We start from the raw sequence: 27,402 nt of genomic DNA on the forward strand, positions 1-27,402 counted from the left end.
TTTATTTATCAATACAAAACTTTAATATTCTGTCCATCCTCCAATTTCGGGGTGGCTAACATCAAGGCTTTAAAAAAAAAACAGCTAGCCAAATTAAAACAAAGTTTGCAATGTTTGCCTTGGCCCTGAGAGTTCTCCCGTATCTTTAAGTATGGCAAACAAGGAGAAAAAAATCGCCATCTGTGGTTTTTCCCATCTGACATATCTAATCAATTCTCAAACCTATTTTTCTTCTTCTCTGCACAATTAAAGTTGCAAAGTCCTGCAATCCATAAGGCAGGTATGGGGAACCTTCAGCTCTCCAGATGTTGATGAACTACAACTTACATCATCCATGGCAACATCTGGAGGGCCACCGGATAATCAAACGCACCGCAAAGCAAAAACAACTGAGGATCCAACAAGTGCAGGAAACTGGTTTCTTGGTCCAAAATCTTAACACATTTTGAGCAGTGCCAGCTGCCCCAGCAAGTGTAAGGAGCTCGTTTTGGAGCTAGTCTTACAGTTCAAAACATATTGGGAATAATGCTTTATACTGGTTGGTTCAATAAGCCAGTTTCCTAAACCTGTGGGAGGTTTTCATTGTTCCTCGTACTCACTTTACAGCAGGGATAGGGAAGCTGAGCCCCCCCCCCCAGATGTTGTTGGATTTCAACTCCCCATCAGCCCTGACTTCTGGCCATGCTGGCTGGGGTTGGTGGAGTCTACCAGCCTTTGGAGGGCCAGCCCTTCTCCACAAGCCAAAAGAAAAGGCAAAGTCCATTACAGACCAAGTGAAGGGAGGGAGGGACACTGTGTCCATGAATCACTTGTCCTGCATGGCTGAACTAATTCAGTCCCTGCTTTGCTTCTTCATATTTCAGTACTGGGGAAGCCGCGTAGATGCCTCCAGCAGAGCTACCAAAGGCAGGATATTTCAGCACGAGCTGGAACAACATCATTACTTATTTAGAAATGGACTCGTGTGAACTCTTCAGGAGCAGGATCACTTTCTGCTGCAAACTTAGTGCAAAGTGCAAAGCAGAAGCCCCACAGAAATACTCCCTGTAACCACTGTGAAAGAAAGGAAAATGACATGGCAATGAAAGGTAGGGCATATAAGTCACTTGAGCTTTGCATTCATAGCTGCCACTATTGTGCCATCTTCCCCCTCCACTTTTTAATGACTTTATCAGGGCATATAAAAGGCACGTACCTGGAAAACGGCAGCATAATATTCACCATTCAGTGATTTGCAGAAGGTCTGTGCATCCAGCGTAGGCTGTCGAGTAATGCAAAGATCGAGGAGAAGGCCAAGGGCGTTTACATGGCAACATTTATTGGGAAAAGCCGCTTGATTAATGAGGCGGGCACGTAACAGGTGGTCACCGAATGTGTTATGAAAGGCTGCTTTTCTTCCCAAAGTGCTGCACTGTTAGATAAACCAAGCAGCTCGCTTTGCAAGAGACTCAGCTCAAACATCAGGCCGTTTGTAAACGTTCCAGCAGAATGGAAACGACAACCGCGAATCTCACGAGGAGCCCCAGAATCCAGTCCAATTTGTTGCTGCTTTACCTTGGGTGTTATTGGCTGGAAAAGTTATTTATACAAATTGCTCCCCTAGTGAACGCTGGGACATAAATGGTCATATCCACCTGTCCAGTGAGCACTCAGCTAGCTGAATGGTTTAATTGTGTATATCCTTACGGACACGTGCATAGATACATTTTGAAACGGGCAGAAATGATGCAGGGGTGTTTAAGAAGGAAAGTCTACATGTAGCAATTGACCAGAGTCCTTGAGGGCTTAAGTTTGAGACAGCATTCAGCATCAGAATCTATTTTTACTGAAAGCACTCAGTCCTGGTTTGAACAGAGCATAAGCGGAACGACGGGTGGAGGCCTTAATGAAATGCAGAAGTCTTATTCCAAGTCCAGGGCCAGTATCTGGTTTCAGGAGGCCCTGGTCAAAGTGCTCTCAGTGGACTTCCCCAGTGGGCCCTTCTAGAAGATGCAGAGTCCTCCCCATGATGGTGTTGGGCTTACCAGATAGCAAGCAGAAATATGAAGAATTGAACAACTGGGAAACTGAGAAACTGAAATTGACATATTTGCCCATCCCTAATCAGTGCTGTGCCTACTTAACATTGTTTTGTCCTTTTGCTGTTGCCACCAAAGTTTGTGAAGTCTTAGCAAACCCCCCCACCCCAAAAAAAGACTTAGGGGCTGATCAGGTCCCCAGGATGGGGGTTCGCCACTCCTGCCCTATTTAGAAATTGGATTGGGCAAAAACAAACGATCGTGTGAAATCAACCTCACCTAGAGGAGCAATAACTTTGGATTTCTGAACCTTTGTTTTCAGAATGGTTAAATATTCATTACATGAGCAGAGGATGGCATAAATATCTTTAATGAATTGCTATTAAGACAATCTTCTTCAATAAAGGAAATGGCTTCCAGTTCTTGTCTGTTTTTTCTCAAGTACATAAACAAATCACAAGTACATGGCAGGCAGAAGATTCAGGCCTGCAGTGCTGACATTTTTTCATCATTTTTTTTTTAATTTATTTTTTGCTTCATCTCAAAAAGCAGACAAACCTTTAATCCATAATAAATGTAAGAAAAGAAGCAAAACTTATATTCTGACTGTACGACACAAATGCACTTTTTCATTCTGAATTCAGATTTTGAAGCTTCTTGTCGTCCTTTGATTTGGTTAACTGTTCCTCACACCATTTCTCTTCTAGGGTCTAGCAATGCTGTGCAAAACCTTTCTCTAGTAAAGGAAAAGAAATATTGAGAATGAAGTGAATAGGTTTGTACAACACAAAGACTCCTTGTTTCCACTTAGGTGAAGCATAGTCAAGTTTATTTAGTTTAAACAACTTCTATCCAGTGTTAGTCATACTCAGAACAGATCCACTGGTTCCACTGTGTCAGGGAACTGCCATCGGAACAGGGGAGGGAGGCAAGGGGGGCGTTGGGATACAGAGAGCCTCTGAAACCCCTGAGGAGCAGTACCTCTTCCAGTGGTGGGAAAAGCCACACCTCCAGTGGAGAAGAGAGGGAAGGGGCCAGCCAAGTGAGGAAAGGGCTTGAGGATGCTGCTGAGAACCCCAGCGCCTCACCTCGCCAGGCTGGCCAGGAGGGACGCACACCACATTCATCGCCCAGCTTGCGCAGAGGGGTGAAACACAAGGAGGGGAGGAGGAGGCTTGGGGTGCCAAAGTTCTTATGTTGGGGGAGAAGCCGGAAGGGGCCATTCCCGGATTCTGCAAGTTACTAAGATGGACATGAACTTTGTAGATCTGCACTATAAATAGTTTGCACAGTTGGTCTCCGACCGTAATAAATTATCTATCATCTATCTATCTATCTATCTATCTATCTATCTATCTATCTAGTTTGCACAACAAAACCTGTAAAAGACAGGTTGGAGTCCTGCCTGGTTACTCACAAGCAACCACCATCAGCACCTGACACATTGGTTCCATTGATTCTCCATTCTTCAAAGCCCCAACCAGAAAAAGGTGACTTTACCTTAGTACCCCATCAGACCAGCGGTTCATCTGGCTCAATATTGTCTGCACTGACTGGCAGTGTCTTTTCAGGGTTTCAGGTCAGTAACTCTCCCGGCCCAACCTGAATATGCCAGGAATTGAACCAGGGACCTGCTCTATCACTGAGCCATGGCCCTAGTGAGGATGTCTGGCTACATCCCTTCAGAGGCCCCATTATCAAGCAAATGTAGACCAATAATAAGCATGCAGTGGAGAGAGCAAAATGATCAAGGATGCATTAAGATATTAAAGGGAGAGGGGAACCAGAAAGGCTTTTTTTTAAAAAAAAAAAACCTGTAGAATTAGTTTATAGCTAATTCTTTTGGTGAAGTTTAAAGAACTGGGGCAGAGACAAGGAGGTGAAGGTGATCTGGGTCAACTGTTTCCATCCAATTTGCAAGACAGAAGCAAGGGTTTTGCAAGGAAGCATTGTAATATGATATATTATAACCTAACAAAATGTAATATCAATGTACTGGAGCCGAGATTATGTACAATGTATTATTTATTGGGTGTAACAGGCAAAGTTCTTTTTAAAAGAGAACAGGACATTCTGTGACTGTACAGGACACAAGCTGTGTACTCCGAACCAGCGCTATTTTTCTGGAAAAAGAGGTGCTGGAACTCACCATGAACACCTCCTTTGTTCCCTTATAATAGCAATGGTGCCCACCTGAGAGGTACTGGAACTGAGTTACGGCTGAAAATAGGCCCGCTCTTAACAACGGGGGGAGGGCATCTCAGCTAAGCTTAACACCCCTGGTAGATCCTCTGGCATTTCACAGGGACACACTCCAGTGTATGAGTGGGAGGGGCAGCGATCAAAGTCCAGCGGCATAGCTTGCATGACAAGGTTGACACAATCCATATGCAAGCGGAAAACCGGGACTGGTAGATGGCTCCAGGTGACAAAAGCAGGCAAACAAGCCATAGACCACTGGTTCTGCTAGCTAGGGATCATGGGAGTTGTAGGCCAAAAATATCTGGAGGGCCGAGTTTGAGGAAGCCTGCCATAGACTATAAAGCAAGTCAAATATATTCTCTCTCTCTCTCTCTCTCTCTCTCTCTCTCTCACACACACACACACACACACACACACGGAGGGAGGGTGGGAGTTTATATGGTTAAGGAATTCGGCATTAACAGGGGATGTTGGCTCCATTTGACAGATGAGGAAGACCAAGGTCCAGCAAGAAGTCAAGCACTCTAACCATTACACAACACTGTGTCTCAGTTTTCAGTTTTCAGTTCCATGGCAAAGCAAATGGGATCCTCATAAGAGAGGGTCCTGGTTGCGTGCGGGACCCAAGAGCTCACCTGATAGGGTTAAAATGGGGGGAAGGAGCTAGAAGTCCTGGCCATTCCCCTGGGATCACACCAGGCGATTTTAGCCAATAGCCAGTGGGTGGCGTGATCCCAGGGGCTTTAAAAACAGCAGTGTGATTCAAAGAGGGGCACTTACTTCGCACTGTTGAACGATCATCCTGAGAGGTGGAGCCAGTTATAGTGGGGAGTCAATGCCTGAGCCAATACCGCTCACGGGATTGTATTTCAATAAAGTTGTGGCCAAAATTGTTGCCCAAAAATTTAAACTAATATAAGTGTCCGTGTGTATTTATTTTGGGGGTGGGTCTTGGGGCCTCGAGATGCAATTGCATAGCAAACTTTGGGGGCTTCTTTGGTGGACAAATCCAGGATTTCCAAGGGAATTTTGTTGTTCCCTATCTTTTATCTAGGAAAGCTCTCTCACACGCAGGGTCTGTAGACTTCCTTTAGAGGAATTACCTACCCAACCCCTTTATCCTCTCAGAAGCTGTCTTTAGACTCTTTCCCCTGCCTCCTTCTCAACGGGCCAACGCTTGCCTCATGTCATCACCAGGTGGCATCCTTCATACCTACCTCCTTTATTTGAAGCAAAGCTTGATTCATTTTCCTTTCAACTTCCCTTGCTTTCTCTCGTTTGTTATCCTGCCTCTGTTGCACATTTCCTCATGCAGCTGCCTTGATTTTTTTTCACGGTCCAGAATTTCTTTGGGGAATAAGTTCTTTTCATCAAATGCAGCTTTCAGGGCTACAGGACGAAAATAAAGAAAATTAATAAATAACCCCATTAGGACTGGACCGGTTCATCTTTATTTTAAGAGAGAGAGAGAGAGAGGAAGAGTGAAGACTTGTGGTGAATATGAAAATGAATGAGAAGAAAGCAATACAAAACACAGCCTATTTATTAGTAACTCATCATCCTATAGCAATTAAGAAGCAAAAACCCCTTTTGGTTTAACATGTTAAGGGCTTTCTGTGTTCACATAAGCTCCAAAATGTTGGGGAATGACAGCTGTTAAGTTGCATGTATCCAGCTGACAAATAATACCACTCACATAAAATTCCATTCATGTAGAATTAAAGGTAAAAAAGAGGGGGGAGGACCCCTGGACGGTTAAGTGCAGTCAAAGGCGACTATGGGGTTGTGGTGTTCATCTCGCTTCAGGCCGAGGGAGCCGGCGTTTGTCCACAGACAGCTTTCTGGGTCATATGGCAGCATGACTAAACCGTTTCTGGTGCACAGAGGACTGTGAAGAGTTCCAGAGCACATGGAAATGCCATTTACCTTCCCGCAGTAGTGGTACCTACTTATGTACTTGCCCTGATGTACTTTTGAACTGCTAGGTTGGCAGGAGCTGGGACAGAGCAACAGGAGCTCACCCCACTGCATTGATTTGAACCGCCGACCTTCCGATCAGCAAGCAAAAGTGGCTCAGTGGTTTAGACCACAGCACCACCCGCTCCCTTGTAGAATTATTAGGGGCCTTGCCCCAGCTCACTTCACTCACCAACCCTGCCAACCCCTTTGCCAATCTCCATCCCCTTTTAAAGGAGTGGGGAGGTGCTTCGCAGAGCAGTTTGCTAAAGTGCTTTGTAAAGCACCTAACCCTCCAGGGTTAAACACCTGCGACCAGCGCTGCTTCCTTGATCTCCTGCCTGCTGTTGGCTCACCCACTGGAGGCCACACAAACTGCAGACCTAGATCTCTGTGTATGTGAATAAGAAGGTGGCTGCAGCTGAACCATAACTTCGGCTACATAGGCTTTCATGTGCCTATTCAAGTGAACAGACAAATCCAGGACTTAGGATTCACCACTGACTCCAAAATTATATTGTCCACTTGGTGCATGAAAGAGCTTCATCTCAGAGGCTGCATTCTTCCTCACTTGAATATTCCACTCACCCCCATCCATTTTAAGGGTGAGGAGAAGGGCTCAAACTGCATAACAATATGACTTCCAAAGCAAACATTGAGGTTTACACGTTTTTATGACAATGAGAGATTGATCACCCTGGATACCAAAACAAAAACCTTCTGAAACTTTAATGGTTGCAAACTCCTTACTGAAAGTTAACATGAAAGCTTATTTAGTCTTAGTTAGCTTATTTAGTGCCTGAAACAGGAGTTTCAGGAGGATTAATGAGAAAAATTCTGAAGTGCTTCATATAAATTTAATAATAGCGTTTTGTATCCAAAGCTCCTGGGGAACAGGGAAAGATCCAAAATTGTGGCAAGATTAACGACAGCAAAGAAAAATCAGCATTTTGCCAACTGAGATCATGCACCTGGCTAGTCAAAAAAGCTCTTTGGGAATTGATCCAGCCTCCAAAAGGATTATATTTTAATTTTTTTAATTGCTTTTTGGAGCCATGTGGGGGCTGTCATTGGGCTGTGCTGAATCATCAGCATAAACTCCCATTTAATTCTCTCCTTTTCCCCCCTCAGGGGGCTTTCTATCTAATTCTCTGTTGCCTCTTCTTATCTAGCTGGAAGATATATTTTCCCCTCTATCAAGTCAGGAGTGCTGATGCTGAGATATGAAAATAGCCTTTCTCCTGCACCAGCTCCATTCACTGTTATAGCCTACGAATGATCTGAGGAAGCCTTTGGTGAAGAATCTGCTGTCACGAAGGCAGTCTCTTCTGAGCAGCACTATGCTAAACACTTCTTCTGATGTCCCCACAACTTTTCTCCATCAATCAACAAAGGGGTAGGGTACCTTTTACAGCCCAAGCACCACATTTTTTTTCTGAGCAACCTTCCAGGGAGCCACTTTCCAGTGGTGGGTATGGCTAGAGACAAAGGTGAGTAGAGCAATGTATACAAAATTCACCTTTGTACAGTAGGGTAAGGAGCAGGTGGGGCTTGTCAACCTAGGAAGGCAGCCCATCCAGGAGAAGGATGGACAGATGCCAGCAAGAAAAGTTGGCTAGTTTCTGCACACTCTAATGCACCTGTTTTTTTCTTCCATCCAGGCAAGCAGGAAACATTATCAGAATTCAAGAACACTCATCAAGGGCTGATGGAGTGGCTTAGAAGTGTGTGTGACCTGGCTTGGAGTGCCACCTTCAGTCCTAAGACCTGTGGTTGCCCATCCTTGAGGGTACTTGTGTTGAGAAATCACATTCAAAAATTATCCAAGGGGGGGGGAAGAGAAATGAGTGGAATACTTCTGGGTGCATTGGAAGGGTCTTTTGTCAACAATTATTTTATTTTTTTAAAGTGATGTTTGCTGTTAAAGAATTCAGTGTGGGCAGATGTTCTCTTGTTTTTGAGTAAAAAGAAAGGACTTCCTTTTAAAACTGGCTAGAAGAAGGGAGGGAGGGGTAAGAAACCAGGAACAGGTGTGATGTTGTCGTTTTGTGGAAGGGAAGACACAGGCTCAGGAAGGATCTTGGGCAGCAGGCCTAGGGAAAGCACCACTTCAGCCTGTGCAGATCTGCTGTGGGTCAGGCTGGCCAATACTGGGCTTAATGGAATCGGGATAAAGCAGTTCATCAAGCCCCTTTGTGTTCATGCAAAAGACCTCCAGTGATCAGCTACCAACAGCAAGAGGCAGCTCCCTCCTGCTGCTCCTGCTTCAGGGCTGCCCATGAACACCTGCCTGGAGCACCTTCCTGAAGACTTTTGCTCTGGCCAGGAAAATGGTCCTCATATTGTTGGCTGGGAAAAGCTGCAAAGCAAAGGAGTCTAGCAGTTCCGAAATCCACCTGTGGCTCACTCAAGAAGACTTTAGGCAGGGACTGGACCACAAGCTCAACATCCGCTTCAGGCCATCCTGGATAACAATAATGAACACCTCACACAAGATGTTGCATGTACAGAAAACATCTCATGGGAGCAAATTCCACCATTTAACCATGCACAATATATTCATTTGTCTGCCCAATATTATCTGTCATGGTGGCAGCAGCGTATCTCCTATCCCAGCAGAGTAACTGAGCATCCACCATACCCTTTGATCCTTCAGTGGTCACAGCTTGAGTACAGGCTTGCTCTGCAAGCGCCCTAACCATTTGACCACGGCAAGTGACATATTTAACATGCCAACCTTGTTTACGGTTTGGATTGCATGCTTCCAGCAACTTCCTGGCTTGTCACATCCTCAAAGGCTTGCCAGTGGCCAAGTGATAAATTCTAGACTTTCCTATTACCGTTACTTTCTTTTAAGAGAGATAAGCTAGTGACCTTTATTTTTGCCTCTTGCTAGCAGGAGCTAGAGTAATGAGGATATAATGAAGGTCTACTTACTTGCCGAAAGGGTAGGCAGCTTTAAATCTTCAGAGTCCTTTTCCGCCAACTTTCCCCCAAAGTATTTGTCAGGGTGCAGAAGAAAGTCGCTCTCATTCATTTCTGTCGTCTCCTCCAGGGCTTCAATATTTAATGACCTAAATACAACTTTTCAAACCAGAGGATTATTCCAAAGGCAGAAAATCATTTCACATATCAGCACAATTGCAGTTGAAGCAAAGCTAATGTTTTGTGCCTAATCATACTATGCCACTTCCACAACTGAGAAATATTCAGCTGGATAAACACAGATACATATGCGGCGAGATTCACTGGCCGTTTTTTATTAAGTTCTGCCAAGGAAAACTCTTAATCTTTCGCATTAAGAAAGGGAGGGCCATAACCCTTAATTTTAATTAACAGGCAAGTTTTCCAAGCAGACATCACAAAATCTGTCATTTACATAAGATAAATATGATTCTTTTCATTGAGGTTTCCCATCAATGGGAAGTTCTTGACTCGTTCTTGCAATTTATCCCTTGGCTGGGATCCAACAAGCCATGCTGGGGCTTTTCAGCTATTTCCTTCCAGTGACAGTCTCCTGCATTCCATCCCCCAAACCAATCCTGCCCCCCGCAAAAGGTGAGGGGAGTGAAGGCATGGCATTCTATGAGGTGTGAGCAGGGGTTCACCTCTCAGGTGGGTGCCATTACCATTATAGGAGAACAAGGGAGGCATTCATGGTGAGTTCTGGCCCCTCTTTTCCTTGAAAAATAGCACTGGGTGTGAGGTGCTACATCAAGGATGGAATACATCAACAGCCCACGTTGTATGCAGGCCCAGTGTGGGACATCCCATGCTCTCACAAAACTCCAAACTCCCATAGCGGTAGCAGCAATTTCTACAAATATCAATTTCTACAAATATTCATTTCTTTGAGCCAGGGATGGGCAACCATTTTTTTCTTTTGTAGGCCTGATTCCCTCAGGTGCAATCTATCAGAAGTTACATGTCAACTGTGGGCCAGAATGGGTGGGGCCAGAAGCCTATCCCTTCTTCCTTTTTCATTTTCTTCTTCCCCAACCAGAAAGGAGATTGTTAGCCGCTTTGAGACTCCTTGGGGTAGTGATAAAGCGGGATATCAAACCCAAGCTCAACTCAACAAGGACTGGTGGCTCTTGCCATAGGTAAGGAACATAGGAAGCTGTCAGAGCAATGGTCCATCTAGCTCACTATTGTCCAGGTGTTTCAGGCAAGGGATTTCTCCCAGCCTTACCTGGAGATGCTGGGGGTTGAACCCGGGACCTTCTGCATGCAAGGCAGATGCTCTTACCACTGAGCTATGGCCTCTCCCCAGGTCTGAATGGATTGCTTGAGGCTGCTTTTGAACTTGGGACTGAAGGCTGTCCTGCATTAGGCTGAAGGATGCTTTAAGCCAACAGATTGCATCCACTAAAATGCCCAAATGCTGCTGAATTCATCAAATTAATGACGTACCTGTTGGCTTTATCACAGCAGTTCGATTGAAGAGGGTATGTTTTCTTCTTTTCTGTGTTTTCCCCTCTTTGTATCTTTTACCTAATATTGTGTTGTCCCATATATTCAGCCTGGACAGACAGAAATCAGGAAGGAAATCAGCTTAACAGGGCTTAACAAATCAGATGAATGAATCAAACAAAGCAACCAAAGAAAATATTTCATAGCGCCAATGCTGAGTGTTGTCAGATTCCTATAACACCCAAACAAAGCTCTCAGGATGAGACAAGAGGTGAACCTAAAGTCTGAGATCATGCTGTAAGGCTAAATCAAAGAACTGTCAAGAGACAAGGCTTCTTCACAGAGGAGGCTTCAATATATTTAAATATTTTAAATGAACAAAATAAATCTTTAATTGGTTTGCGGCACCAGTACTATGCACATTTAGCTGGGAGTCAGCACCGATGGAGCTAAATTCCAGATAAATGTGCACAGGACTGTGGTCTTAATTATTTAAACAACTAAACCTCAATATCATTTTTGCTAATGTAGGCATTTTTACACACAACTCCTGCTAATACGTGCATTTAATTGGTAGACATTTTTGGGTTGGGAAACTGCACCACAAAAATCAGAGGGTGCGTTTTGAAGAATAGCCTTGCTTCGGTTTGCATATTGTTTTGGTCAGAGCAAATTGGTCAGGGGGTGCGTTGAAAACCAAATTCCTTTCCTGTTCCTGCCTTAGGACATGAGACGACCCTGAGCAAATCAGTCTCCTGAAACCAGCACACCAGTTGCACACCAACCATCAGCACCGATCCTGCTGTGCGGATCCTCAACTGTTGCTGTGCTCAGCATCTTTTCCTGCCCAAGCGCATCATGCTCCAGGCAAAAGCGTCATAGGAATTATTCCCCTGGGGGGCTGTGGCAGTATAGGAAGGTTACATTCTTTCACCCAAGGTTATTAAAATGTTTAATAATACAAAGGCTTCATTATGTTACATTAAGGAAGTTATTTAAAACTGAGGAAGCACTTAGCCAGAGTTTAATTTTACTGTTCTCATGCTCTGGCACAGTATACATTACAATGCCCCATGAAAGATTTATACATTTTAGAATGTATGAGCTCATTTGGAATCAAAGAGCCTCGCACCTCTAACCTCTTAGCCGTTAGAAGCGCAAAATTAGACCAGTTTGTCATAAAGAGTATTTCTGTATATCGCTGCTATGAAATGAGGATGCTGTAAAACCTATTTCTAAAGCAGAACACAGCAGGTTGTCATGGAATATCTGCACACAGGACTGCCACCTTCCTTCCTCGTCCTGCTCCTGTACTTTTATACCATGGCCAAAGCTTTTGCTGCAATGTATTGGGCTCCTATGTGTCAGGGGCCAAAGGAAATACGGTACTTGCCTTGTACAGTATACACAGGATAAGGAGAGAAAAGGCAAAATAAAATCATTGGGTGGCCAGAACTAAACGTCGGATGCATCACAATAATTACCAGTTACAATTTCTTGGAAAATAAGAGAGCCTTGATTCGGGACCCAAAACTTACTGTATAAGTGAGGATGGCATGTGAGTTTACATGCGGAAATTCATTTCTCCACATTTCCACATTGTGGTTTTAAAAAAACCACATACTCATGAAAATTCAGCAGCAATTTAGTTTGAATTTCTTCTAATATGCATCTGTTTGCATTGCCTAATATACACATTTCTGCAACACAACACTTCCTGATATAATGCACTGTTGCTTTTTTTTACTAATTTATGCTTCTTAATGCATACATTATCCTAGTATATGCATTTCTGTGGACATTACTTGACTAGAAAACAGCATGGCAAAAATCTGAAGGATGGCTGTGTTTGGGGGAGTGCAAGTTAGGTAGATGTGCCTTTAAATGCAAACTGAATAGAATTTCTCTTCCATCCCTACTTGGGTGCCACCATGAAGAAGGCCATGTCCCTGGCTGCCATCCTGAGATACCTCTGAAGTCAAAAGGGCATCTGCTACAAAATGGAGCTCTCAGGCCCTGTAGAGTTGGCTCATTTCAGCAAACATGTACTAGCCGTTAATACCTACCTTGAAAGCTTAGAGGAAATGGCTTCTCTTCACTTGATGGCCCAAACACTCCCAGACGAATTTCTCCAGCATCATATTTTTCTCCCTCAAACCTTTCTGACTTAGACCCCAAGGAAAAACTGCTACTGGTGGGGTGGAGATTCTGATCTCCTACAAGAAATCCATTTTCTGGCCAGGCCTATTTAAAATTTTCTCTCTGAAAGGAAGCTCCTGATAATTATATACTTTGGCTCTGTCTTAATAGCCTCCCTTTTTCCAAACGTGTCACTGTAAATCAAGCTTTTAGGGAAATTACTTACACACATGCGAAGTTGTCGTTATCTTCTGTAACAGGTACAGCTTGTTCCACTGGAATAGGGGGAGGCTCTTCCTCTTCAACCAAGGATACGGTGTTCTTTTTAATATCATTCTCCTCCTCTGCGTCATACTTGTTTTCTTCCTTCGGGAAGGATGGAACATGATTTCCAATCCTCCAATGTCCTTCCTAAGAAGGAACAGAGGGTACAGTACACGTAACAGAGCTACGCAGGAGCGGTCCATCTCAGACCCTCCAAGTGTCCGTATTTTTCAGGGACAGTCCTCGATTTACAGAAGCCATCCTGGTTTCTGATTTGATCCCAGAATGTCCCACTTTTCCTTAGAACGACCCTATTTTCACTGGAGAAATGTTGGAGGGTATGGTAGGACATCCATATTTTCATCAGAGAACTGGTGGAGAGTCAATGTGTTCCATCTCCTGTTCAGGAGACTAAGGCTGCAGTCCCAACATTTCCGCTAGTTTGGCAGGTGTTGACTACCATATGTGGGTCATTTTCATCATATTTTCTTTTAATGAGTAACACGCGGTAAAATTCATATTTACTTTCCATAAATTCTCCCATAGCTCATAATTAATATTATGACCAACATTCCTGTGTCCACTTAATCATACTTGATTTCACAAATTCCTCTTTTGATTTCACAAATTCCTCTTTTGTTTCCCACTCTAGCAGCAGTTTGCTCATTTTTGATAATACATTTATTTTTGTATCTAATAAATCGATTGTAATTTGGGATTTTTGTTCTGCAAATCCAATTTTCTAATCTATCTTTAAACAGTTCGTTAATCTGATGTATCTGTAACCAATACATTAATACATTTTTTAATTCCTCGGGATTGTTCAACCTTGGTTCCTGTCCTGTAAGATCTAGGATTTCTTTATATGTTAATCATTGTTTATCCATATTTGTTGTTTTCCTTCAGTTGAGGATATCCACATTGGTGTTTACTTTTCTTATAGATTTTTGTACTTTTCCCATACTCTGTATAATTTTTTCTGATCACATAGTTTGTAAAGATTTTATACATTTTGGCCTTCCCATACCATACGTAGGCACACTACCCAAATTGTATAATCATGTCCTTCCAAATTTAACACTCTGATATTTTCCAACAATATCCAGTATTTTATCCACCATAAACATGGTGCCTCAAAGTAGATTTGGAGGTCAGGTAGAGTGAAGCCTCCTCTTTCTTTTCTATCAAACATAACTTTATGTTTTATTCTGGGCTTCCTTCCCTGTCAGATAAACCTAGATATGTTTTTTTGCCACTCTTTGAAGCATACCTCTCTGGAAATTGTTTTGCCTAGAACAAACATTGTCCTGCTGTTGCAATGCCTGAAGCTGCAAAATATGCCAGACATCAGACTTCCAAAAACCATGGGGTGGTGTTGCTGGTTTTTTGAACAATCCAATAATGAAACCACTTTGAATTGGCTTAATAAATGTGAAGCCCTCATCTCCAAAGACGGGTTGGGCATTAACGTCCTAATAGCTGATGTCTTAAAAGCTGCTACCGCTATAGCTGGCCAATGAGAGTGTATTAAAAAATAAGGTCATAGAGTTTATATCAGCTGTGTCTCACATTCAGGATTTGCAGTGCTCTCAACATCACCGCTTTATTTAGACAAATTACGACCCATCCAATTATTCCTTTGAGTTATACGTGCTTTGAGGAAAGCTTTTACCTCACTGCAATTTCAAACATTGCCTTTGGCGCATTTAACGGGGAGATGTGCCAAAGTCCCTGTGAGTTGTTGCTTTATGTATTTTTGGCAAGGGAGAGAAAACCTGGCACACTATATATGAGATTGCTCTTTATGTGCCTTCCCCTGGGGTAAGATCTCCGCAGGAATCCTTGACAACTTTTTATTCTTAAATGATGGTAATGAGTGCAACGCTGAGAGGAAGCAAATAGTAATGTCAAAAACACAGCGAAAACAGCCACATTCCTACCTGCCCAAATATTCCAAACGGAACGCCAGAAATATCAGTAAGAACAATGCTGGAGTCTGCCGAAGACGAGAGGATAAAGAGGCAGTTATTTCGTACACAGGTCTCCAGATAAGTGATACAATCATCGTGCATCTGCAAGGATCTGATCAGAGTGGGTGGCTGGTAATTCACATTTTCTCCCCAAATAAGGCAGTAATCCTTGTGGGAGGAAGAAAAGAAGCAAGTCCTAAGGTTATTAGAAAGAAAGGACAAGGCTTGGGAATGATTTTTGGCTGGGGGCTGCATTGCAAATCTGAAATTGGCTACTGGGTCATATCTAGTGCAGAAAGAGACAGAATAGCCTATAGCAGAATTGGGGAGGCTACATTCTTCTGGGGACTTTGAGCAGCTTCTGGGGGGCCAGAGGTTGGTGTGACCAGAGGCAAAAATGGGCAGATTGGTGGGTGTGGCTCTTACCATTGTACAATGGGCTACATTCAAGCCATATAAAAGTCAGAGGTTTCTACCCCACACAAATACACTGCTCCATCATTCATCCAGTTCAAGGACACTTTCCAGGCAGGTAGAAGCCCCCAAGGAGGACATGGATGAGGTGCAGACAAAGGGTGTCGCCTGGGGAAATGAGGTGTGGCCTAGTGAGCACCTCAAGTGTTATATAAAGAGGCCTGGAGGGCCACATTTCGTCATTGGGTTTGAGATGGAGACTTCTCAGAATGTCCACCTTCATCTACTGTCATGGACTGGCTGTATGCATCAGCTGGTGAACCCCCAGGGGAAGAAGGCTCAGAGCCTGGGGGGTTGGTGGTGGGACGACAGCAAGTGGTCAGAGAGAGAAGGAGCAAACTGAGGGAGGAGGAGGTGTCGGAAGCTGAAGAGGCAACAGGGTTTAGTGAGCAGGAAGAGGCTGTGGCAGAGGGCAGTCCAGACTCAGAGGGAGGAGAGGAAGAGGGCTAGGAAACAGAGATGAGGCAGGCTGCTGAAGAATCCAGGGAGTCTCCCGCTCCTGCTGCAACTGGGTCCCCTTCCCCCTGGTCTCCCAGAACACCCAGAAAAATGAAGAGGTAGAACAACGAGAGGCAAGACAATGGAGCCTTCGGCTGCTGGGGAAGAAACCAGGGAAGGAGAGTGGTGGGAAGGCAGGGGCCTTCAGTCCTCACAACTGCCTCTTCGGGGCAAGACTAGCTGGGAAGGGATTTTGTGACCACTTGGACTGAGCTATTTTGTTTCCTTGAATAAAGAGTTAACTTCACTGACATTGGGTGCTTTATTGTTTTATTGCTAACCTACGCCTGACTCCAGCTCCTGGCATCTAATTTATTGCTGCCTTGGAACTTGCTTGCTCACTCTGCTATCCTGCATCACTGCTGTGTGCACATCTGAATACCACAACCAGATGGGTGCAATGAGTCTCACCTAAACACTGAGAAAGGCACATGTGATCAGCCTCACTCAGACAGTTATATCCATCAGAGATATCCCTGCTTGATTAGAGCAAATGTCTATCTAGTCAAGCATCCTTTCTCCCCCAACTGTGGCCTGCCACATGCCTTCAGTAAAGCCTATAGGCAAGGCATGAAGGCAGAAAAGCCTTGTCCTGTTTGCCTTCCGACAACCGTTATTCAAAGGGAAACTGCCTGAGGACATGAAGGCTCCATAGCTAACAGACTTACCCTCTATGATTGTGGCCATCTAAGCTAGGATTGCCATATTTAAAAAAGTGGAAGTCCAGACACATAAGTTGTTGAGCTTTTTTTGGCCAAAGTTGTTGAACTTTTTTGGCAAAATCTCAAAAAGAAAGAGGTTTTTGAGCTATTTTTAAGGTAATTTGCCAGAAAAAAAATATCAACATTTCCAACACGGGTTGCCATATGTCTGGGTTTTCCTGGAAATTTCAGCAATTTTTGGAAATTCTGCCTGGAAATTTCGACAGGCAAATATAACTGCCTTATATTGAGTCAGACCGTTGGCTCAACTTATGGAGCCTGCTTTGACTAAGCCCTAGTTGGGGGAGTGCTGCTAGTTAATACTTATTTTAAAAAGGAAAAAAGAAACACAAAAGAGTTTCTAAATGCACCATGCTTGGACCATGATTTTGAATAGAAGCTTATTACTTTTCAGTCTGCCTCACCTCTGCTGGACTGATGCACGACTCTTTCCACTTACCTCTATGTTCCAGATCTTCACCCATCCAACCAGATCTCCGGTTATGAGGTACTGGCTTCTTTGATCAATGGTCATGATGATGGACCCCACCCCGCTATGGGCTTCAAACTCTGCCAGCAGCCTCCCTCTCTGCGTGTTCCAAAACCTCACGTAACCAGCACCTCCACAGGATACCAGGTTTGCACCTCCTAAAACATGAAAACCATGGTGCGTTAGTCCAGTTAGCTCTGGGAACATCTAACTTAGGGGTCCCCAACCTATGGCCAATGGGCTGGAAGCAGCCCACAGAGGCTGTTTAACCAGTCCATGAGCCACCCCCCGAACTGAGCCGCCCACTCGTCAAGTCTCCATGTGCTGTGCTAAACCAGTAACATGTAAATGAACCTCTCCAGGCAAAATGGAGATTGTGGGAAGAGAGAATGACCTCTGATTTTTGGAGTCTTTCATATTTTATAAGACACTGAGCCTATGCTGGACTTGTACATGTTCTTATGGATATTTTTGGTGTATCATTTACTGTTTTCTCTTCTGTTTTGAGGAAAGTTCTGCAGGTAAAGCTTTAATTAAACCTATGGGCTTATGTTTTATTCCCAAGAGGAGTCCGTTTTGTGCATCCAGTCACTTCAAGCTGCACAATATCTTTTATGTATTTTTATTAAATCTCTCTCTCCCCCCCCCCGTAACATTTTTTACAGATCAGTTTCATTTATTGAGACATTAGGAAGAAGAGGGGGAAAGAGGTGGAGGGGGTGAAAGGTGAGTGGGGGTGGGGTCGGATGGCGATGTTTCTGTTATACTTAATATATGTGGGGTGTTGTGTCAGCGTCGCTTGAAGCTGCACAATATTAACATCTGCCACAAAGTTCCCATCAGTGCCAGCTGGCATGGCCCATAGGGATGATAGGAGCTGGGATCCACCAACATCTGGAAGGTCACAAGTTAGCCACTCCTGTTCTCATTCCTGACATATATTAACATAGGAACCTGCTTTAAACTGAGTCAGACCATTTATCTCAGTGTTGTCTGGTCTGAATGACAGGTGGTGGTCATCCAGGGCATCTCTCCAGGGGCTTTTCTTTTTTAAAAAAATTGAATTATTACAGAAATAGAGAGAACGAACAAAGGAAAAAGGAAAAAGACAACCTTTACACCCATACCATACAGAAAGTAAATAAAGTTATTACAAAACCAAATGAAAAACACAAATGACTTCCCGTCTACTCCTTGGTTCAAATACTGTACACAAAACTTGTTGCTGATACAAACTATTATCATGATTAAACTGCTTCTTAGTTAGTCTTAGGTCTTCTTAAAACTACTACTGAAATGAATCAAATGCTGTAACAGAATTTAAGCTGCTATAATTATTTTTTAAATACATTTTGAGAACTTCCCATTTTGATACAAATAACTCCAGGGTGTTTTCCAACTGTGTTACTTCAGAAACCTGCTGAAGATTAAACCTGACACCTTCTGTATGCAAAGCATTTGCTCTGCCATTGAACTAAGGTTCCTCCTTCTCCCCATCCTCAGGAGAAACATGGGATATAACGCCCTATGGGAGTCAGTATTGTGTAATGCTGATTTGCGCTCTCCTTGTGTGCTTTTGCCTGGCTAGCCCTTGAACTCTGATCCTGCTCTTGCTTACCTAAGTGGAGGAGAGAGAGAGAGAGAGAGAGAGATGGGCAAGTACCGTATTTTTCTGTGTATAACATGCCCCCGTGTATAAGGCGCCCCCTATTTCTGGGCACTCAAATTTAAGAAAATGGGGGGAGATAGCCCAAAGTTGGTGATCTTTTGGGGGGGAGGATTGCCCAGAGTGTGGAGCTTTTGGGGGGGCGGGATTACCCAAGGTTGTTTAGTTTTTTTGGGGGGGGGGATGCATAAAATCACTGACCCGACTAACAATCGCTAACAATCAATCGCGTTCACAAAACCCATCAAGCGTCTACCCACTCGACAACAGCAGACGGGAATCGAACGCCCAAGAGCCGCAGCGTCAGACAATCCACAGCAGCCCTTGACAAAACAACCAATCACACACCAAATTACTGCAGCAGCAGCCAATCAAAAGCAGCCCTTGCCGCAGCCAACAATTACATACCAAAGCACCGCTGACAAGATGCAGCTTGCAGCTGCAATCAATCACCAGTTCCCCCCTATGCACTGTCCGTGTATAAGACGACCCCCGTTTTTAAACATTATTTTACAGTAGAAAATCCTCGTCTTACACATGGAAAAATGTGGTATGTTAACATTTGTTGCTCAACCCACTTTTGTTTCCAGACAGCTGGCATGTAGCCCCACTGAAGGTTGACTAGGAGGGAATGCAGCCTTCAGGCTGGGAGAGGTTCCCCACCCCTGAATGTGTGTTTGTGTGTGTGTGTGTGTGTGTGTGTGTGTGTGTGTGTGTGTGTGACAGAGAGAGAAAGACCAGCTGTAAAGCGATTGCTTCCCCACCCCTCCTAGAAAGAGGACTCAGGTTCAGATATCAGTCAACCTGGGACAGAAGGACCAAAGGGAAACATCTGTTGGACCCATTCATTGGTAAGATGGCTAAGGGTTGCTGGGGCATGCTTGTGTTTGTGTGATGTATTTCAGTCTATTGATAATAAGCCCTGAGAATTGCTTGATTGGAAAGCAGGGCATGAAACTTTAAAATAAAATAAAAAAACCCATGTCACCTGGATGCATGTCCTGGTAAGTCCAAAGACATTTGCTCCCGTGTGAGTGTACCCAGAGTATTAAGATTACAGCCTTGAACTTGAATTATTATTATTTTCTAGCATGTCCTGCTTGAGAGTAGTACAATGGCACTGTGCATCACTTTCTGTGCTTAACTTTCTCAATGCAACTGTCCTTCTCTAACCACAAGCAATTCTCCCACTGGGCATGAACCCGGTTAGATTTGTATTTTGTTTGTTTGGCTTTTGGTCTCCATTTTAATACTGCAGCTTTCCAGCAGCAGTGAAATACAGTTCAATCCATTGGCTCCCCAAACTGAAAGAAGTTACAGAAAAAAGAAATTGGGCCTTGGGAACTCATTTTCACAACCTTTTATTTTTCTATTTGCAAAAGTTTCACACGAGACTGTAAATCTTTATGTAAATGGTTTCTCTTTGGCAAACCAAAGTTCTTCTTGTCAATTGTATGTTCTTTATGGACACCGAAGAACCCTAAATAAACCCTTAAGGCAACAGATTTCCCAAATCATTGCAGATAAATCTGCAGAAAGATTCCAATTTGCCTTGGAGGGAAATAACGATAATTTGATTCAGAAAACACCTGGAAAAAAGCTGCTAAGATGAGAAACGGTTTTATACTCTCAAGATTAGCTGCTGCAAAACTTCCCACTGGACCAAATTCTATCATGACTTAACATCCTGCAGCGCCTTGCTGGCTTGCAAGGGGTATAAATCAATAGTGAGTTTGACTCTCTGCATGCAAACAGCCTTCTCCTACACATTTGCTCATTTGGTTTATTCGAATTTACAGTCTTATCTCAGGGACAGTTGGCTCAACTCTCTTAGGTCTGGGCCATGGGCAACAATCTGGGGGGAGGCAGGAGAAGGGAAGAGGAGCTATGGGGCAAATCAGGAGGCAAGACTGAGGAGAAATCCCAATACCAAAAAGCAAGTTAGAACTAGGAGGCAGAATTGAAGAACAGTGGAGATCTCAAATGGAACCAGCCTGATTAGGAATTGGACTGGATTGATAGTTCCAGACCAGGTTCCCCCCCCCCCGAATGATCTGGGACTGTCACTGTTAATGGTTTAATTCACACAGAAATGAAAAATGTATATGTATTAATGAAAGCTTCATATGGCTAAATGTGTATTGCAAACACTGGGGGTTTTCCACAAGAGTTTTTCGAAAGGATTCCGAGCTGTAACTAGTTAATTACCTGTTGGTTGTTTCTCTACTCTGTATTGAGAGTGAACCTTTGATCAAGTGATAAAGGTAAAGGTAAAGGGACCCCTGACCATTAGGTCCAGTCGCAGACAACTCTGGAGTTGCGGCGCTCATCTCTCTTTACTGGCCAATGGAGCCGGCATACAGCTTCTGGGTCATGTGGCCAGCATGACGAAGCCACTTCTGGCGAACCAGAAAGTTTTTCGAAAGGACTCCGAGCTGTAACTAGTTAATTACCTGTTGATTGTTTCTCTACTCTATATTGAGAGTAACCTTTGATCAAGTGATAAAGGTATTGAGTTGCAAATCTGCCATCTTGAAAGGGTGGTGGCTGTTAGTCACATGTGAAAAGCAGGTCGGAGAGAGAGACACCTTTGCTTTTAGGTCTGTTTGGATTATTTCATATTTTGTAAGATGCTGAGCCTGTGCTAGACAGCGCAAGATATTGCATAGATATTTTTGATGTTTTACTTCTGTTTTGAAGAAAGTTCTGCCGGTAAGAGTTTAAATGATATTTTCATGGGTCTGGGCAATGCTTCATTTCCAAATGAGTCAGTTCTTATGCTTCCGGTTGCTTCAAACTGTGCGATATTTAATATCCACAACAGTCAAAAGGTGGGGTGGTCAGGTAGCAAGATGGAGGGCGGGAGGATAAGAAGAGGCAGGTAAGGACTGCTTCACCAGGACTTCCCTACAGTGAACACACTAGGAAAGGAGCACTCAGCAGGATTTAACTCTCTGCTAAGAAGCTGGTGAGCAGAAAGTTCAGTCTTCATTTCTGCAGGGGTCTGGAAGGTTGCCCACAAGAGAAGGTATGCATTGGGCTGCAAAAAAAGTTTCCTTTCCTAATGCTCATAAGAGATGGCTCCTAAACCAAAAGAAGGAAGAAGCTCTTCTCTGGTAGTGTTATTTGGTATTCCGTAACTGGAATGTCTCACATGCATTTACGCAGGTGTGCCTTTGCTTCTGCAGTGAAAAGGGCAATCTCAGTGTTAGGAATTGCAAGGAAGGGGCTGGAAATTAAAGAGCAACTTTCAGAATGCCATTATATAAATCTGCGACACAATCCCATTACAGAACCTGGTGGCTCCCATCTCGAAAAGGACATCGTTGTAGATCCAGAAGAAAGGCTGAAGAAAAGGGTAGTCGTGAAAGGCCAAGAAACTTGACTCATCTTCTTTATGAAGAAAACTTCCACATTCTGGGGAAGAGGAATGAGTTGGTGGGAGCCAGGGGTCAAAGCCTCCTACCATCAGTGACTATTTTGGCCAATACTGGGAGTAATCCTGCTGTCACTTGTAAACATTCAATTAACAGCACAATCCAAACCTGAGATCCCTTAGGTCAAGAGAGTTGGGATATGGCAGATCTTGGGCTTTCTCAACAAGGGCTCAGTCAGCAAAACTTAAGCCAGTGTAATTTACTCCAGCACAAGTCCACCAAAAGGGCTGTGGTGGGGGCTTCCTTGTGTGTCAGGGCAAGGAGAGGTTTTCACCTATTCCAAAACCCTTCCAGCTCAATCATGTGTCCAAGCAACCCAGCAGAACTTAGCCAGAAAAAAGGCTGATGTCGGTCATATTCCTCCTGAACGAAGTTTGAAACTGGTCTAATTTATGCTGGCTTCCTGTAGTTAGGATTGCTTTGTAGGCTGAGTTGGCATCCATCCACACTTTCTTTATTAAAAGCATTTTTACACCATTCTTCAGCTGAAAAAGCTCTCAGAGCCGCTTACTGAGCAGTTTTTTAAAAAACAACACCAGCCAGTCCCTGCTCTCAGAATTACAATTGAAAACATGGAACAGAAGGAAAAGGGGAGTTGGGAATCAAATGTGAGCACGTTCTTAAAAATATGGTATTCTTATGAAAACAAGCTGGGATGAAAACTGTTCAGAGAAAGGAAGCACCAAAGGGAAGTTGTCAGTGTGGGGTAGTGGTTAAGAGCGGTACACTCGTAATCTGGTGAACCATGTTCGATTCCTCCTGGACTGTCTTTCTTCTTTGAATAAAGAGTTCACTGAAGTCATGTGAGTTATTTCTGACCTGTTCCTGGTACCCACCCCTGAGAGCCAGCGTGGTGTAGTGGTTAAGAGCAGTGGACTCGTAATCTGGTGAACCGGGTTCGATTCCCTGCTCCTCCCCATGCAGCTGCTGGGTGACCTTGGGCTAGTCACACTTCTCTGAAGTCTCTCAGCCCCACTCACCTCACAGAGTGTTTGTTGTGCGGGAGGAAGGGAAAGGAGAATGTTAGCCGCTTTGAGACTCCTTCGGGTAGTGATAAAGCGGGATATCAAATCCAAACTACTACTACTACTACTACTACTACTACTATTCTTCTTCTTCTTCTTCTTCTTCTTCTTCTTCTTCTTCTTCTTCTTCTTCTCAGCAGAGCCACCCTACTTCTCAGACCCTTGCTCTGCAGTCCGACAGAACACCTTTTGCACTTCTGAGGTGACACTTGAGGAAGAGGAAGAGCTGGCTGCTCTCTCAACAGGGCCATTAAAGTGGTCCGGCTTCCCTTCTCACCCCTCATTGAAATGGCCATAGAAAATGAAATGCCGTTCCCTTACCTGACACTGAAACTTTCCTCGCCTCCAGGAAGAAGAGCCTAGTAATGGAATGATAGTTCTCGTCAGAGTTGGCGTAGTCAGCTGCAGATAGTGTATGTCTTCTGGAGGACAGCCTGCCAGCAGAAGTTACATTCCGCTGCATCTGAGAGCCTGCGAGAGAAGCTCCTGATTAGGGTCTAAAAAAAGAAATGTATGCTCTCGAGATGCCAACAGCGGCCACCTCCCCAAGCACAGGTGCTTTCTCCGTACGCACTTCAGCTTATTTTTTTATGACTTCCCCTCTCAGCACCTGTCTCAAAACTGCTTTTAGAACTCCTTTGGGTTTTTAAAAAGCTGTTTGCAGAGCTTGGCATGAGAGCTGCTGGAAGGGAAACCCCAGGGCAGGGAGGGACAGGGAGAGAGATCCTACCTGTGTGCCAGCAGTAATTTCCCTTTTGGCAACTTTCTCACCCAAAGCCCCCAAAACAAATGCAGCCATGCCAACTAGGAACTTGCACTTTTTAATATTAAAAAATGTAAGCTGTCTTTCTGAAGAACTACAGAGGCAGGCAGATTTTAGGCTTGCCAGATCAATTTTGTTTTTCATTAGAACCTCGGGATTTACCAGCCGGATCCAGCTACAAAATTCTGTTGGAATTGAAGAATAGGGTGCTTCTGAGCCTATTTTCAATACCATGCCATCCACTCCTTGTTAAGGTTTCCTTTTCCAATTCCCATTTGGGCAACCCCATTTAAGCAGGAAAAGTCCTTCTATTCCACACTTGCTATTTCTGGGAATCAAAAACCCTGGTCAATCTATTGAAAACCACAAGAGAACTACCAGTTGGTCCCAATGTACTTTTCCGCCCATCCCTGAGCTATAAAACCTATGCCATTTTGCACATTTCTCATGTCGTAGGTGTGTTGTTGATTTATTATGTAGAGCCAATTTTGTACATGGGGGTCAGTAACATTCTGGGGCCCACAGGGAACATTTAGAACCAAGAGAAGCTGTCGGGGGAACCACACACAAACCGCAAACCAGTTCGCCCTGACATCATCTCTGCTGGCCACAACAGAATGCTTCTTTCCACACCAAGGAAGAACTCTGCAGGTCCACCCAGGGCAATTCCTCCAACATTTCTCTGCTGAAAACAGGGACGTCCTATTGCATAATAATAATTTTATTATTTCCACCTTGTCCATCTGCCTGGGTTGCCCCAGCCTCTCTGGGCAACTTCCAACATATATGAAAACATAATAATACATTAAAAGACTTCCCTATGCAGGGTTGCCTTTAGATATCTTCTGAAGGTTGTATAGTTACTTATCTCCTTGGCTCGGGGGTTACATAACTCCATACCCTCCAATATTTCTCTGGTGAAAATAGGGACGTCCTAGGGAAAAGCAGGACATTCCAGGACCAAATCAGAAACCAGGATGGCTTCTGTAAATACAGAAAGGTCCCTGGAAAATAGGGACACTTGGGCAGTCTTCCATGGACATCACACTGGCGATCAGCTAGACTGGTGACTGGGAGTGGCTGCCGAGACCACATAACACCAGTTCTGAAAGACCTACATTAGCTCCCAGTATGTTTCTGAGCACAATTCAAAGTGTTGGTGCTGACCTTTAAAGCCCTAAATGACCTTGGTCTAGTATACCTGAAGGAGCGTCTCCACCCCCATCGTTCAGCCCAGACACTGAGATCCAGTGCTGAGGGCCTTCTGGTGGTTCCCTCATTGCGAGAAGTGAGGTTACAAGGAAGCAGGCAGAGGGCCTTCTTGGCGCTGGTCTGTGAAACGCCCTCCCATCAGATGTCAAGGAAATGAACAGCTATCTGACTTTTAGAAGACATCTGAAGGCAGCCCTGTTTAGGGAAGTTTTTAATGTTTGATTGATGTTTCATTGCGTTTTTAATATTCTGTTGGAAGCCACCCAGAGTGGCTTGGGAGGCCTGGCCAGATGGGCAGGGTATAAATAAATTATTATTATTATTATTATTATTATTATTATTATTATTATTATTATTATTATTTATTATTATTATTATTATTATTATTATTATTATTATTATTATTATTATCCCTGTTGCATGGGATGCTTTACAAAGAGCAGCTAATCCTTTTGGAGGCACTATTCCTCCAAATCCCAGTTGCTAGGAATCGCAGGTGAGGAGAGTTGCTGTCATGCTCAGATCCTGTTATTGGGTTTCCCGCTATGAGAACAGCATGCTGGGCTAGATGGAGCTTTGGCCTGATCCAGCAGGCTCCTCTTATCTGAAATAGACCCAAGGACAAAGCAGAAGAAGGTGGAAAATGGCGAGGTCATGGGTAGGCAGGAGGAGAAAACGTTCTTACACATACTTAGAGAGCTACACTCTGAAATTCAAGAAGCATCCAACCAGTTCCCTGGGAAGAAGGACTGACTGTTAAATTTTAAACACTCATTAATATGCAAACTGAACTGAAATTCTCCCCCTTGCCTAATTACCCCTACGTTATATTATACCTAAAGAAGTTAGCATGCCCACTTCCTTGCAGAAAGATTTTTTATTATTATTATTTTAGAGAGAGCTGTCACTCACATTGCAATTGGGGAGAGGTGGGCTTCTGAGCAAGCAGCCTCTTTCACCTTTACTGCCGAAAGTTTTTAAAATATCTCTTTGGCATAGAAGGCAACATCTTTTTTACAAGGAGATTTGTTGATTTTAATCATTTGCATTTTGATATGTTTGCTCAGTTCTGAAATGATTTCATTCCTGCACGCCATCCTCGGTTTATATGCTTGTTCAGTTTTGTTATGGCCTATGGGTTCAAAACTATAAAATTGCTGCCGCTGCATAGCAAATCAGAAGATAAGTTTTGGAAATAAGGCCTGCCTTTTGTCAGGCAACATAGGAAACTTCCACAGCCTCTCGCTGCTTTTTAAATTTGGGGAAGTTTGGTAAAAAGGCTCCCTCATATATGACTACAAAATTGTGCAGGCATACAACCAGATTTTAGGAAATGGCTATAATATTGTTATGCTTTACTCGTATTTCCAAGCAGCGAGAGATTCCAGGCACGACTGCACTTCTTCTTTGGAATGAAGGTCGATGGAGACTATGGTATTTTTAGGATATATGGTTTTATTTACACAAACCTGAGCATGGGACACAGGTGCTCACAACATTAACACTCACATAGATTTTGCCCCCCCCCTTTAGGTTTCCAAGGGAGCCCCAAAGACCAGCACAGAGCAAGATATGTTTCTTTTTCCATCTTCCAACATTTAGCTTCTAGCTCTCACAAACAACTCTGTCTATTGTTCTTCTAGGTAAAAGGTAAAGGTAAAGGACCCCTGGATGGTTAAGTCCAGTCAAAGGTGACTATGGGGTGCGGCACTCATCTTGCTTCAGGCAGAGGGAGCCGATGTTTGTCCACAGGCAGCTTTCTGGGTCATGTGGCCAGCATGAATAAACCACTTCTGGCTCAATGGAACACCGTGATGGAAACCAGAGATCAGGGAAAAGCCATCTACCTTCCTGCCACAGTGGTACCTATTTATCTGCTTGCACTGGCATGCTTTCAAACTGCTAGGTTGGTAGGTTCTTCTACCTACTAGCCAGGTGAGGAAAGGCCTACCCATTTGTTTCTACAGCAATGGAGCTCACTCTTTTAAGATGAAGCTCACTCATCAAAGATGCAGATGTTGAGCACTTAGCTGAGCAGCAAACCTTGACAAAGGGACTAGTTTGACCACTATTTTATAATAGGGGTCACATCTTGGGCCAGCACCATTGGAGTTCTCATAGGACTCCAAAACATGTTGTTGTAATAATGCTGGTCTTGAATACAACGGCCTGAT

At 43.9% G+C, this 27,402-nt stretch overlaps 2 protein-coding genes across 3 annotated transcripts in view; both read right to left on the bottom strand.

Moving 5' to 3' along the window:
* Positions 1-2,400, bottom strand: part of SERPINI2 (serpin family I member 2) — a 51,967-nt gene extending 49,567 nt beyond the window's left edge. Inside the window, exon 1 of one of the 2 annotated variants that reach the window (XM_081862624.1) lies at positions 1,196-2,400. In XM_081862624.1, coding sequence (XP_081718750.1) covers positions 1,196-1,224 — 29 coding nt within the window. In that variant the 5' untranslated portion in view covers positions 1,225-2,400. Of the gene's footprint in view, positions 1-599; positions 943-1,195 lie in introns of those variants that run through there. The other variant, XM_081862623.1, reaches the window with a different exon arrangement.
* The window catches only part of WDR49 (WD repeat domain 49), a 102,022-nt gene continuing 77,017 nt past the window's right edge, over positions 2,398-27,402 (bottom strand). The window contains exons 12-19 of the mRNA XM_081862906.1: positions 23,575-23,724; positions 17,096-17,283; positions 14,933-15,130; positions 12,955-13,139; positions 10,590-10,699; positions 9,114-9,260; positions 5,438-5,609; positions 2,398-2,754 (exon numbers count right to left, since the gene is read on the bottom strand). Of these exons, the coding sequence (XP_081719032.1) occupies positions 5,464-5,609; positions 9,114-9,260; positions 10,590-10,699; positions 12,955-13,139; positions 14,933-15,130; positions 17,096-17,283; positions 23,575-23,724 (1,124 nt within the window). The 3' untranslated portion in view covers positions 2,398-2,754; positions 5,438-5,463. The remainder of the gene's footprint in view (positions 2,755-5,437; positions 5,610-9,113; positions 9,261-10,589; positions 10,700-12,954; positions 13,140-14,932; positions 15,131-17,095; positions 17,284-23,574; positions 23,725-27,402) is intronic.

The sequence above is a fragment of the Podarcis erhardii genome (genome assembly GCF_964252035.2).
Source record: "Podarcis erhardii genome assembly, chromosome: 5".
Classification (NCBI taxonomy): Eukaryota; Metazoa; Chordata; class Lepidosauria; order Squamata; family Lacertidae; genus Podarcis; species Podarcis erhardii.